This window comes from Nicotiana tabacum, chromosome 4, assembly GCF_000715075.1.
Source record: "Nicotiana tabacum cultivar K326 chromosome 4, ASM71507v2, whole genome shotgun sequence".
In the NCBI taxonomy this organism is placed as follows: domain Eukaryota; kingdom Viridiplantae; phylum Streptophyta; class Magnoliopsida; order Solanales; family Solanaceae; genus Nicotiana; species Nicotiana tabacum.
The window spans coordinates 81,508,742-81,522,703 of record NC_134083.1 but is presented as its reverse complement, the minus strand read 5'-3'; the positions used below and the strand labels follow the sequence as shown (position 1 = coordinate 81,522,703).

At 34.0% G+C, this 13,962-nt stretch overlaps 2 protein-coding genes across 2 annotated transcripts; one reads left to right on the top strand and one right to left on the bottom strand.

The window, feature by feature from the left end:
- The first annotated feature begins 4,104 nt into the window (after window positions 1–4,104).
- On the top strand, window positions 4,105–6,963 carry LOC107792442 (ABC transporter I family member 6, chloroplastic-like). Its single transcript, XM_016614651.2, has 4 exons — window positions 4,105–4,359; window positions 5,300–5,350; window positions 6,098–6,274; window positions 6,688–6,963. Exons 1-4 carry the CDS (start codon window positions 4,114–4,116, stop codon window positions 6,772–6,774), a joined length of 561 nt encoding a protein of 186 aa, XP_016470137.1. The 5' UTR covers window positions 4,105–4,113; the 3' UTR covers window positions 6,775–6,963.
- Window positions 6,964–7,626: 663 nt separating this feature from the next.
- On the bottom strand, window positions 7,627–13,300 carry LOC107792443 (uncharacterized). The gene is made up of 4 exons (XM_075252090.1): window positions 13,151–13,300; window positions 12,429–13,004; window positions 11,286–11,558; window positions 7,627–8,417 (listed from the first exon to the last, which is right to left on the bottom strand). Exons 1-4 carry the CDS (start codon window positions 13,187–13,189, stop codon window positions 8,148–8,150), a joined length of 1,158 nt encoding a protein of 385 aa, XP_075108191.1. The 5' UTR covers window positions 13,190–13,300; the 3' UTR covers window positions 7,627–8,147.
- Window positions 13,301–13,962: the final 662 nt, after the last annotated feature.

Sequence of the window (13,962 nt, the reverse complement as noted above, 5' to 3'; positions counted from 1 at the left end):
GTGGCTCTTCCGGAGCCTTCAATCAAACTTATATTACCAGAAATTATTGAAACATTTATTTTTTCTTTATGCAAATAAGAAAAGTATTTCTGATCTTTGAATATGGCATGAGTTGTTCCACTATCAATTACACAAATATCTTCATGATTGGCCTTTGATCTAAACACAATTTGAGGATTATCTATATTCTTCAAAATGACATAAACAAAATATATTATAGTAAATATCATCATCAAAGAATAAATTTTTATTTATGTGCAATAATTACATAACCATACTATCTACTACAAACAACAAAAATTAAAATATTTACATTTCTACAGATTCATCACCGATCACATGACTTGTTTCTCCTTCTGGGAGTGCAAAGTAATCAGCTACATCCAAATGTATGAAGTCTAAATTATCTTCAGAAATAAAATTTGTTTAGTATTTTTCTCTGTCTTCTTCAGGGGGGCTTAATAAAGCTCAACTAGGTGCTTTGGCATATGACAGATACGTGACCAGTGCCCTTTTCCTCCACATCTATAGCATGCATTTTCTGCATTTGTTGCTTGCACCGTTTCATGCTTTTGTTCCTTCCTTTTCCATTGCTGGTGGTGAGAAGCGTTCTTTGATGCACTATTATTACCATGATTATAATTTCTTCCCCGACCACGGCCATGACCACGACTGGGGCCACGACCTCTTCCACACTTAGCTCGGTGGAAGTTCGTCTCATTCACTTTAGGGAATGGATAAGAACCAGTAGGTCGGCTCTCATGGTTTTTCATTAATAGCTCATTATGTTCCTCGGCTATAAGAAGATGTGAGATAAGTTCAGAATATTTTTTAAATCCCATCTCTCGATATTGCTGCTGCAGGAGCATATTCGAGGCATGAAAAATGGTGAAAGTTTTCTCCAACATATCATGATCAGTAATATTATTACCACATAATTTTAATTAGGAAATAATTCTGAACATAGCAGAATTATACTTACTGATAGATTTAAAATCTTGTAGCCTTAGATGAGTCCAATCATAACGTGCATGTAGAAGAACGACCATCTTCAGGTGGTCATATCTATCTTTCAAATTATTTCACAGTATGACTGGATCTTTAACAGTGAGATATTCTATTTTCAAGCCTTCATCAAGGTGATGACGTAGGAATATCATTGCTTTGGCACGGTCTTGGTTTGATGCTTGATTTTTGTCCTTGATGGTGTCTGCCAGACCCATCACATCAAGATGAATTCAGCATCAAGCACCCAAGACATGTAGCTTTTGCCTGATATATCCGGGGCTACAAATTCTAGTTTAGAAAGATTTGGCATTATTTAGAAAAGAAAGTTCATACCTCTGATACTTTCAAAGTATTTTCTCGAGATGGCAGAGTCTCGTGCTGATAACGTGTTATAAAATAAAAACTGTAAAGTAAAGACAAATATAGAGAGAAAACTGATATATTATTCAACTTCAAACTGATGTACATAATGAACTGAAAACTCCTCTATTTATAGAAGAAAGGAAAATGTTGTGTTAGCTGCTACTGCAAGCTGCTGTGTAAGCTGCTACTGCAAGCTGTTGTGCAAGCTGCTATTGTACCAAATATAGATAATCTTCTACAAGGGGTAATATTTATCCATAACGGAGTACCGAATAAACTTATTGTACCAGATATAGATAATCTTCTATCAGTGGTAATATTTATCCATAATGGAGTACCGAAATGATAAAATTCTTCAGGAGGCTTATTATTAGTAGAGTACTAAATAGATAAACATATTTACGACGGAGTCCCATATGAATAAGTTTCTTGAGGAAGCTTCTTTATAATTAAGTACTAATAAACATCCATAATATAATATATTCATAACAATATAGGAATATATTTTTATATTTTGAGTTAAAGTAGGCTTTTCATTATTATAAATATAGATGTTTCTAGTTATTTTATGTGTGGAGATCTACACAGCTTTAGATAATATTTAGAAATTTTAAATACTAGTATCCGTACCCACGCGTTGCGCGAAGAATGTAAAATATAACATTTTAAAAGAAAATATTATTTGAAAATACGGTAGACGAAAAGGAAACACATTAATACATTCAAATCATATGGAAATAGACTTATCCCTTATAATACAGCTAGTGAGAAAAGGACCTAGAAGCTTTCTTGTGCAGACCATAGGCAATGGCAGCAGCTAGCTATAAGCTAAGTAATAATACGCATAACATTCAGCCCATAAATTGTAGAAGCGAAAATTGAAAATAGGGAGCAAAATAAGCACATTCAGATCTTTAGAACCTTATGAAAAGTTTGAATACAAATTCTTAAACTGAGTAAAAGCACTCAACCATTACAAAGTTGTACCTTTAGTCTCCTTTCAACCTCATTATCAATAAGAAAATGCAGCAGATGTATGACTATGACATAACCTTTAGTACTACATGGTTTCACTCTAAGTCCTCCTTTTCTTGTCCCTCCCTTTTCTCAAATTTTGTAAGCACCGCAGGACAAAATTATATTTTAGTCATTGCTGAACTTTGTCCATAAGCAATCAACTGGGAAAAAAGTCATAATTGAAGTTTTGAATTCAATTATATTTTTGAAGCATACCAACAGCTACGTACTGAGTAATTACCTATGAATAAAATAAAAAAATTATAAATTATGTTGAAACTGTTTATCAAATATAAATGTAACTATTGGAAAACCTCAATATTTTTGAGCTTTCATAAGTTGAAAAACAACAATCAAAGGATCAGCTGTAGATGCATTCAAGTGAGGTTGAATTTGATCCACAAGTTCACTCCATAAGGTTGCCGAAATCTTGTTCCTCCTATATGTTTCACAGAAAAAGTACAATAAAAAAAATCCGTTTTACTGCAAAGTATAGTTTCTATTTGTGAATGACTTACTTATCATCTTCAAGTTCAATATTCATAAAGACACTTTTGTTGTCTCCTTGCTTGTAGGTCTGAACAGCTTCATAGGTCACAACCTGACCAACGATATCTACAAATATAAAAGTTAATCACATAATTTTAATAAACGTAGTATTAGAATTAAATGGAAAAGAAAAATTACCGAATAATTCAGCCTCATCGACATCATGTTGATTCGTGAATTGGTCAAAAGGACGCAAGTTAAAGATGTCCATATGAAATAAGTAAGCAATTATCAATCAGATGTTCACAAACAGAAATAGAAATAAGACTACACCACATAATCACTTCAAGTGGGTAGTTTCATCTTTTTGAGGATTGCTGGAAACTAATAAACAATTGCATATTGGAAAATCTATGAACCATAGCAGCAAAGAAGAGGAAGAAAAAAGTGAAAGCAATGATAAATATGTTACCTTTGCATCTGGTAATACCAACTCTATCGAATAAGGTATTTCAGGTTTGTAGCGATCCGGGATTTCTCACATTCGAACTTCTCTTACTTTTAAATTTCATTGCATGGAGTTGCTTGAAATTTGTCTGATGTCATGAAGTTTTGTAACCATATTTGCAAAGTTCGTATGTTGACCAAAGCAAAAAGAGAATAGAAAAGGAATTAAAAGGAGCCGCATAAAATTGTCATGTAGTTATGGAGAAAGTGGATAAGTTATGGAGTTAGGTTGGGATACCCACATTTGGGAAGATGATTGTGGTTATTTTAAAAAAAAATATGTTTCTTCCGGTTTATTTTTGAAATCTATCCATATTGCACATTATCCAATTCCAAACGTGGGAGTAACTCCAGACGTGGTTGAAGTAATTTATTTTTTAATTTACAGGTTTAACAAATTAAAAAAATTATACCAACAAACGTGGGAGTCAAAGTAGATATGTACTAAATTGGGAGTTTTAAAGTTTGTGAACTTCTGTAAACCAATTAAAGAAGTTTTAAACGTTTTGAACTTCTTTTAACAAATTAAAAAAATCGCAGAACACATTAGCATATAAGTTCAACTGCATTAGCATATATTTAAATTTCTATTTTAAATTATTTTTGAACCTCCAAATTAGTTGAAGGTTTGTCCTAAAATTGGACACATATTTAATTTATATATTGACACTTGGCACAATAATATGGCTTTGCTTCTCCTATTCTATATAGATAGAAGATTATTCCCTCATGGCGGTTAATTATTCATCAACCCATCCAATTCCTTCTTTCAAAAGCTCCGCTTCCGCTACCTCAGTTCGCCGCATTTTTAGAGTTAATGCCACCGCTATCGTTGAGTCCCCGTCGTATTCCGCCACCGGCGGCGGAGATGACACGCGGAAGCTGCTGCTCCAAGTGAAGGACCTGTCTGCTGTGATAGCTGAATCGAGACAGCCCATTCTCAAAGGCGTTAACCTCACTGTCTATGAAGGCGAGGTGTTTAATCTTCCAAATTACTCATTAACTACCCTTTTTGTTTGGAACCAGTTAATGTGATACTATTTCCATATTAGTTCGTTTTACAAAGAATGGCACATTCTAGGTGGATTTAGTATTTCTAGAATATGCATCTACCACTAAAAAAAGGAGAAAAAAAGTATTAAGTGTGAATTGATCTTAATGTTTCAGGTAAATAACTCAACATTCAATTAAGTGTATCATTTAGCCTTCTTGGAACATTGGGGCCAGCAGATAATATTATATAAATTCTAGGAAATATATATATAAAGATACCTACTAGCGGAAAGACCATGAGTTCTCGTGCACCATCACTAGAACAGTAAATCTGCCCCTGACATTGCTATGTTAAGAACTAGTTATGCTCTATTTAAAAAGTGTTCCGTTTAATGAGAACAACCATACAAATATTATGATATGTTTAAAAACACAAGTTTTAAAAGTGTTATCGCCACATTATTGCATGATTAAGACCACAAGTTCATTTATTTCTTAAATTTCGTGTTAAGTCAAACTACATCACTTAAGTTAGAACTTAGGATGTACATAATTTCATTTCTTTGCAGTTTTCACAAGTTTCACCAATTTATGTTCACTTTTTTCAATCATTAGTGACTAATGTATGTATTTCCATAAAATTTTGGTTTTATGGATTTAATTTAGTACTTTGTTGGACTCCTTAACACTTGAAAAATGGGAGGAACTGTATGTATTTATGCTTTGTGGAGATAGTAATAATTAGATGTTATAACTGAATAAAATAACATGGATAAATGAAATGTTCCTAAATTTTGTAGTTCAATTTAGTAACCCGTGTGATAGGTTTCCAGCAAACTATTGTGTCATTTTCCATTTGTGTCACGGTTGCTAGCTGCTTGGAATGCCTCAGTTCTGATGTGATTATTATTATTTGAACTAGGTACATGCTGTAATGGGAAAGAATGGTTCTGGAAAGAGCACTTTTGCCAAGGTTAGTGCTTTTCTATCAAAAAAAATTTGTTTTAGATTGTAATCACCTAGTTCTTTTATTACTAAGATATGGAATTGAGTATTTTGTTTTTATTTTGGATGATAATATTTGGTATCCACCTTTTTCTAGGCCTTAAATTTGCAACTACATTCATTCTTGTACTTTTTCTCTAAGTTCCAGGAACAATATATAAAACGCTTTCTATTGTTGATTCTTGAATTGGCATTAGCCAATGCTTGGCTATTTTCTATCTACAAAATCATGGTTTCCAGCTTATGTTCTCTGAAACTTATATTACTTTATGTATCTTGTAAATGCATCTCACTAAGATACCTCTTTGATGCTGAAGTCAGTAACTACCAGCTAAGATTAAGATAAGATAGACTTCCTGAACAGAAATGTCAATGAAGGATTTAGCGGTGGAGAAAGGAAGCGCAATGAGATTTTGCAATTAGCGGTATTCCATGTTCCTTGTCTTTCCTGCTTTGTCATTAACATGGGATAAATGTTTATTCTTGTGGCTGCAATATACAGTGAGAATCTAATACTGTCCAGATAATTGTCTGATTTTGACTGGACTTCAAATTTTTTGAATGATATTTTGGTCTATTACTGCCTAAAACTCGCATATTATGAGAACTTTGTCTTTTGATTGCATAGGAAAGGTTGTTCCAGCTCATCTCTAGGATGAAGCGTTTTACTAACAAATGCTTTATAGCTTTCTAACTTTTGCTGGTTTGTCTGCAGGTTCTTGGAGCAGACTTAGCAATACTTGATGAAATTGATTCCGGTTTAGATGTTGATGCACTTCGAGACGTGGCAAAGGCAGTAAATTGCCTGCTGTCCTTTAAGAATTCTGTGTTGATGATCACACATTACTTGAGATTGCTAGAGTTTATCAAGCCAACCTATATTCATATCATGGTAAGCAATTGCTACTGAACAGAGTTACTAAGGGATACAAAAAATAATAAGGTCGACTATCCAAGTTGGATGTTGATGAGCAGAAAACAGGAGAGTTGAGATTGTAACTAGGAATCTATCACCTTTTACGCATACCGCTATATGTTTCAAACAAGTAAAAATGTTTGGCTATATGTGCATATGCTATATTTAGGCAACCAGTACTTGTTTCTTCATATATCTGCATTCTACTAATCTCACTTACTTTTGTTCGCTCAGAGTCTGGACCATGCAGTGTATAGTATGTGTATCTCTCAAGATTATGTGTTTACATACTAATGATTAGTTGCAACAAACTTGTTTGTGTTCTCTTCTTTACTTTTACGCACCCTTAAGTTTTTTAGTTTCAGTGGTTAATATCATTACTTTTCCAGGAGGATGGGAGAATTGTGAAGACTGGAGATATTTCGATAGCTGAAGTTCTGGAGAAAGAAGGGTACAAGGCAATTTCTGGCACATAGGATATATAGTGAAGAGAGGCCCTCCATACAACTTGTTTTGCGTTTCTCATAAGCTCTGAGTAAATTTCGCATTTGGATATCCTGTGATAGCTTCATCCACTCACTTCTTGTAAATTGTGTTTCCTATTCCAGTTATACTTGTTGGGACTTACTTTTTGGCTAATTTATATGTCAGAGATTAGTCTTTTCATCTTCTCAAACATACTACATGATATTCTAGTTTATGATACCGTAGGAAAAAAAATGGTAACCTTTTATTGAAGTTTTGCCACTTTGCTGATTACTTCTTAATTTGAGTTCATTTAATGCAAAAAATCCTAAAGAAGAATCAAAGATGGTAAACACCTTTTAGCTGAGGATCAATTGGTCACCACTGTACCAATGTCCATGCAGAAAACCAATGTGATATTCCTACTAGACAGCGAATTGGTTCTGATTACCCTCCGCATCTTGTTCTATTTGGCAGATCAAAACTATTGGAACTTTGTCATTTGAAGAAGTTGCACTTCGCCCACAGAAGGAAATATGCAGATTGCAACGAGTAGCAAAGCTTTGATACATACGTTACTTAAAGTACCTGTATATCTTATCAAAGATTTGAATGTGCTCTCTTCATTTACTGTAGCAATGCTTGGAGTCTTTAGGACCATGTTGGTCAAGCGCAGACTTTTTGTAAAATTTCTATTTAAAAGAACTGAAGCAGAAGCATTGATCAAGTAATTTATGCTTCTTGGTAGAGGCACCTATGCCATGGCACGATTCATTTTCAGGTGAAGAGCAATGCAAATGACAGAATCTGCTCGAGTGAACTAGGACAAAAAGATAATACCTTTAGCTGCTAAGAACGACTTGAAATTATGGACTCAATTTTAGAAAATCAAAGATGTATGTAAACTGGCCATCGCTTGATGGAAACTAAAGAACTTTAACAAGAACAACACTCAATAGGCAAACTGGCCATCGCTTGATGGCAACTAAAGAATTTTAATTGCAATCCCATATCTTCATGGTGTATATCAACCATTATTACTAGGGACAACTCAAAGTAGTTATTTTTGCTTCTGCCAGGAGGAGCCCCACAAGGTTGCACAATGAAATAAATCACGTATGGATTACATTAAGGATTGATACTTCCAGGGATATCATACTTATTGGTGAACGACATACCATTACAGAAAATTCTGAGTGTATGATCTATATTCCCTGCCTGTGCATGCCAAAGTAGCTGTTAACTCAACCAGAGGTAAGGAAAACTTGCAAACTCAACAGTTAGAGCATTGTTAGTCTTTGGATGCTCTACTTAGTATACTGCCTTTGTAAACAACTCCACTGTAAAACCAAAGAGGTAACCGACAAAAAGTGCTTCAGCTTAATCATCTTGAATCACCTTTTTCAAGCTTTTCAATTTCTTCCTGATGCCTTCTCTCCGCTTCTTGAAGTTCTCTTTCAGCATCCTCTTCATCCTCCAACTCGTCGCGATCTTCGAACTCCTTAGTTGCTGCCATTGCTTTAACAACAGGATCTCTTAGCTCAGCAATTAGACCACCACCAACCCTGTATTCTTCTTCATCACCAATCAGGAATAGACGTTGGTCCGGTCCTGAGGCCATCGGTATATCTACTGCCAATAATTTCATATCATACTGCAGAAAGAAAAGGAGGAGGCAAAAACGTTAGCATAAACATGGCTAGAATGAACATGAGACCAGTCAGATTCTTCTGCTTTGTTTATTTATCTGGTGTTTTAGCAACCAAATCGAGAAGCTTCAACTTCTGGTGACCTTTTCTTTTTAGGGTACTTCAAGTTCTGGACAACTCTAGTGAAAAAGTATATTTCAGACATTTAGAATTAGAAATACTACACACTAAATGATCATTTGACGAACTAACATTATGGCCTTATTTAGTCCAAAGTGAGAAAGGTAGGGCTCAAAACAATCCAGCTCAAATCATCATATCATACTATATTATAAGCAGCTATATTATAAGCGGGAATCCCCAAAGTAAAAGTTGAATTACCATATTACCCATTAAAAGCCGAGTGACCATTTTGCCCTTAAATTACACATTTACTCTTATAATTTTTGGTACTTAAAAGTAAATTTACCTTTCAAAAAATAATAATATCGTATTAAAATGAAATTAGATAAATAGACCAATACTTGCCCAAGTGCAATTCACACTTACTACAGCCTATCCAATGCGTTGCAACTGCTTTCATATTTCAATACTCAGTGCAACCTTTAGAATACCTATTTAATATTTTAATTCTTTTCAACTTTCAATAATAACTACAAATGGGAAGGTGAACCTTTTCAGTACCTTTTATATCCTACTCAAATCTAAAAAACGGACAGTTAACTTATTAAACAATTATTCTTTCTGTCAAGCCATTATCCATTAAACACATCATTCTTCAAAATTATGCATATTGCTTAGCATCAGCTACACAGAAAACCATACTACAAGTGCCAAATCAGGTTAATTGATTTCTTTTTTTAGTCACTTTCCATAGTCTTTTACTAATTCTATAACTAATTAATGGTATTTTACCTTGTTATGTTCTGTGTAAAAGTTTCCCGATAAATCAAATGATAAAAGGAATTTTGAGAAATTCATGAAACCGTCTGAAATTTTAAATTATTTGTGGTCCACTCTATTTCTATTCTTTTATTTCTTTCTTTGGTTCTTTAAGCTTTACAATAATTTAATAACTGTAATATCATTCATTTCTATTTCTTTTTTTCCATTTTTGTCTATTTATTATTCATTGTATGGTTCGATAACAATATCTCCATTTTGTTACTCTTGTGAGATGTACTGATACATCATCTTATATTGTAGTTTTCATGTTCTTTTAGCATATTTCATAAAAAAAACATTCTTCTAGCATAATTTTTAGATAGGCTTGTGAGTAATCTGACATAAGGTAACTTTTCTGGTGCATTAACATACATATGAGCTTGCATTTCATTAATTTTAGTATTGTTATATATATAGTATTGCATCTATAAACTTTTGGTCCTCTAAAACCTATCCTAAAAAGAAAAATTTTTGTCATCTAAATACTCCCTCCGTTCACTTTTACTTAACACATTTGACTTTTCACGCCCCTTAAGAAACAATGATTGACATGATAATTTTACCACGATAACCTTATTAATTGACACTCAATAATTGAACCCAAATTCCCAAATAACTTCCGAAGAAAAAAATACTCCAAAGAACAATAGAATAAAAGATGACTTTAGTGGACTTTTGTGTTTAACGAAGGGTGATAATGAAGAGTTCTCCGTGAATTCCAATATTGAGCATTGGAAAGCTACAATTGACTATTATTTATTCAATAAATATTGGTTAATGAATTAAGGGTATAACAGGAAAAAAAATTGTCTTTTCTTGATATGCGTAAAGTGACAAGTAAAAATGAAAATCTATTTTTAGTATACATGCCAAGTAAAAGTGAACGGAGGGAGTATGTAGTAATTAGAGACATTATTGCTCTTTAGGAAAGGTTGATGATTGGCTTGACATTTTGGTCAAATAATAATCGCCAGCATGTTCTTTTTACGTACTGTTCTAATAATGCTTTAATTAATGTATGTTTACTGAGTATGTTATTTATATTACTGGTATGGTTTTTTTATTTAAATTTTTTATCTTTTTCTTTCATTTTACCGTCATTTTATAAATTCACCATAGACATAAGGAGGCAAATAAGTCATTTACTGAGTAGAATTTCAATACCCAATTTATCAACCATTAATAGTAATGTTTATGGGTCGTACAGTTAGTCTTCATATATTTACCTCAGACAAAAGAAAGAAAAAATCGTACTGATTGGCATGGGATACACGAGCGTCCAGAAACTAGTAGATTATAAAACCAATTAACCCGAACTTATGCTCACGGCATCAATATCTAGCTTCATTAAATTTGAAAACTCAGTATATAATGGGTTAAATCTGCAGCCAAGCCAAGTACTGTGACGATTGCAATTTCATATGGATATCTTCTCCTTTTTGGGGGGTCCTTCTCTTATTAGCTGGAAACAAGAAAATATAATGCTTGATAACACTGGACCACAACGTGAGATCCTATATTTGTATTGATAAAGCTCACTAAACACACACACACACACACACACACACACACACACACACACACACACACACACACACACACACACACACACACACACACACACACACACACACACACACACACACATATATATATATATATATATATATATATATATATATATATATATATATATATATATATATATATATATATATATATTCTTTTAGTTCATGATGCTATAAAAACTATCCCTTTTAAAGCTTTAAATGTTCCACTTAGGCACGATTAGTCAAAAAAAGGAAAGTTACTGGCAGTTTTGAAGCTCAAGATATGTGACAATATTCAGGTATGAAGAGAAAATTACAAAGACACACAGTTAGGCTTCATCATATAAAACAGAAGAAGAAGCTGATTTGAAATCAAACCTGGCCTTTCTTGTTCTTGACTTCAACACTCACTAAACCTTTCCGCTCAGAACCTCGTATTGGAAAAATCAGAAAACATCTTTTGCCCCTGAAACGTGGCTTGAAGTTCTTAAGGGTAATACCACCTCCTGACATCACATATGCTCTCAAGTCTGTTCCAGAGAGTGGAGCCCCCATAACCTCAAGAATTCCAGCTTCTGTATTAAGTCTTCGCATTGCCATTCTGTACACCTTATCAGGATTGATGGTAAATCTTGAGCGAAGATACAAGCCCTAACATAACAAAGCAAAAGTTTTCTTAATTATAGTTATCAAGAAAAAGTACAGAGGATGCTTGTTCAGCAAGAATTCAAGACATAGAAAGAAGAAGGAAAACTGGGAGACTTCAATCATAGACTATCCACTGTTCAAAGCACTAAACAGTTCCTAGTGCCAACTATCAAGCAGGTAGAAGGAGTTGGAGCCCCACATATTGTGATGCGCAACTTTGAATGTTAACTTGGATTGATCATTTCAGGACTTTGAAGCTCATGGTCCAAAAATTAGCTTTTTACCAAGCCAATTATGCCGTTAATTTGCGAGGTTGAGAAGTTCCTATCAGCACCTACTATATTCCATTATTACCTAACAAAAAGGTCCTTAGACATATTTGTGGGTTTTTTGTTAAGCTTGCTCACATTGCCGTTCCAAACCTGGATAAAGGAGAAGGGTTGTGGTAGGCTGACAGCCATCGTAAAACTAGGCAATTTCATGATAAATCCTCACATCCAGAGGATGCAAAGCAAAATATAAGTAAGATTTGCTCCAGAACATGTTCATTAAGTTCTTAAATAAAGCTCATGGAGTAGACATATTTGTGGTTTAATTTTTTATTTTCTATTTTCACAAAGAACATTCCAATTCTCACATTAACAGTTTTTTTATAAGGCACAGTAAGACATCAATACCAGCTAAGACACACTAAGGATGCAATTAGCACATTCAAAAGCTCAGCAAAGAGCAACTCTAACAACAATATAATTTCCAAAAACGCACAATTTACACATCACATATATCTTACGCATCAGCATCAAAGTGAAAACACCAATAAAAGAGTCCAACACAATCAACTACATTCAAACAGGAACTTAAGAAGAAACTCACAGCAAACGCGACAATGGCGGAGGAAAGAGCAAGGAAGCCATACTTGGCCATGCCTTCAGACAATCCAATAAAAGCAGTAGCAATCCCAAACAGAACCCTCCAAAGCAAAATGCAAACCATAACACCCGCTGCGCCAAACAACACGAGAGAATTCCTCTTCCAAAATGCCTCTATCTGCAACCCCACAGCTCCCTTGTACCGCGTAGCCGTGTCCTTTGCAGCCACAACCGGATTCTTCAACAGATTTTTCCCAAAATTCCCACTCTTAAACGAGAAGTACCTAAACCCTAACAATTTCCTCAAATTACCATCTGGGTCCAACTTTTTAGTACCAGGGTTTTGCAAAATCCGGGGTAACGGCGAAGACGAAAAATGGACTCGTTGGGAATTTGAAACCCATGGATTAATAAAGGGTTTTTCGATTAACTTGGGATGATTAGAAAGGAAATGAGAAATACCACTGGAAGTAGCATTGGGGTTTGAAAATTGAGGGGGTTTTGATGAAATGTACTGATAAATATTCCTCAGGACGAATTTTGAAGATGACGATTTCGACATTTCCACAACTGATACAACCTGGGGATAGATTTAGATTCACGTAAAGCACAAACTCTCAGGAATATTGGTGAGCAGATCAAAATAAGATAATCGTTGAGTAGCTGAATATTTGATAGGGAAAGTGAAGCTAAATACAGAAATAGAAAGTGGATTTTAAAAGTTACTTGGACAAGATTTGAAGCGCCTCTAGGGGCAATGAACATTCGGTAGCTTACTCTACAGGGCAGGCTGCTCTGCAAATCTCTCCCGCTCAGGTCAGCGGTGTAGTCAATCGCTCCTTGATAACGAATTTTTGATTTTTCTCCCCCTTGTAATTTGATAAATTTCACTTCAGTTCTTAAAGAAATTAAATTGCACTTCCTCCGTTTTAAAAAAGATTACCATTCTTTTTTTATTAGTCCGTTTAAAAAAGATTGACATATTTAAATATTTTCTTAATAGAAAGCATTTAAAGTCATACAAATGCTATTACTTTTTAAGATCACATTATCTCAAAAATCTTTTTTTTATTAAAATTTATGTTAAATCAAAGTAGGATAATCTTTTTGAAACGGAATGAGCAATCTTTTAGATATTACTTCTTTTTTTCTTTTTCTTCACAAAGTTATCAAGGGGAAGAGGGAATGCAACTTGCTTATTAGTATCCCTGAATCACTGCTATTAGAATTAGTAACACTACAATTCAGTTATGACCTTTTAGCTATTGGATGTCTCTGTATGAGCCTGTGTCATTCTTTGGACTTTTTTTTTGAGGTACATGCCACGACCCAAAATCCTATATCTCAGTACTAGACAAGCCGACAACATCAATAACCCACGATTTTCTTTAAATTAAAATAAAAACATAACGTTTCATACAATACCAAAAATCTAGCAATTTTCGATACAGCATTCCCAAAACCTGTTCACTTAGTACATGAGCATCTAATATGAGTACAAGTCTGGAAAATACTGTCTATAATAGTCTGAGACCAAA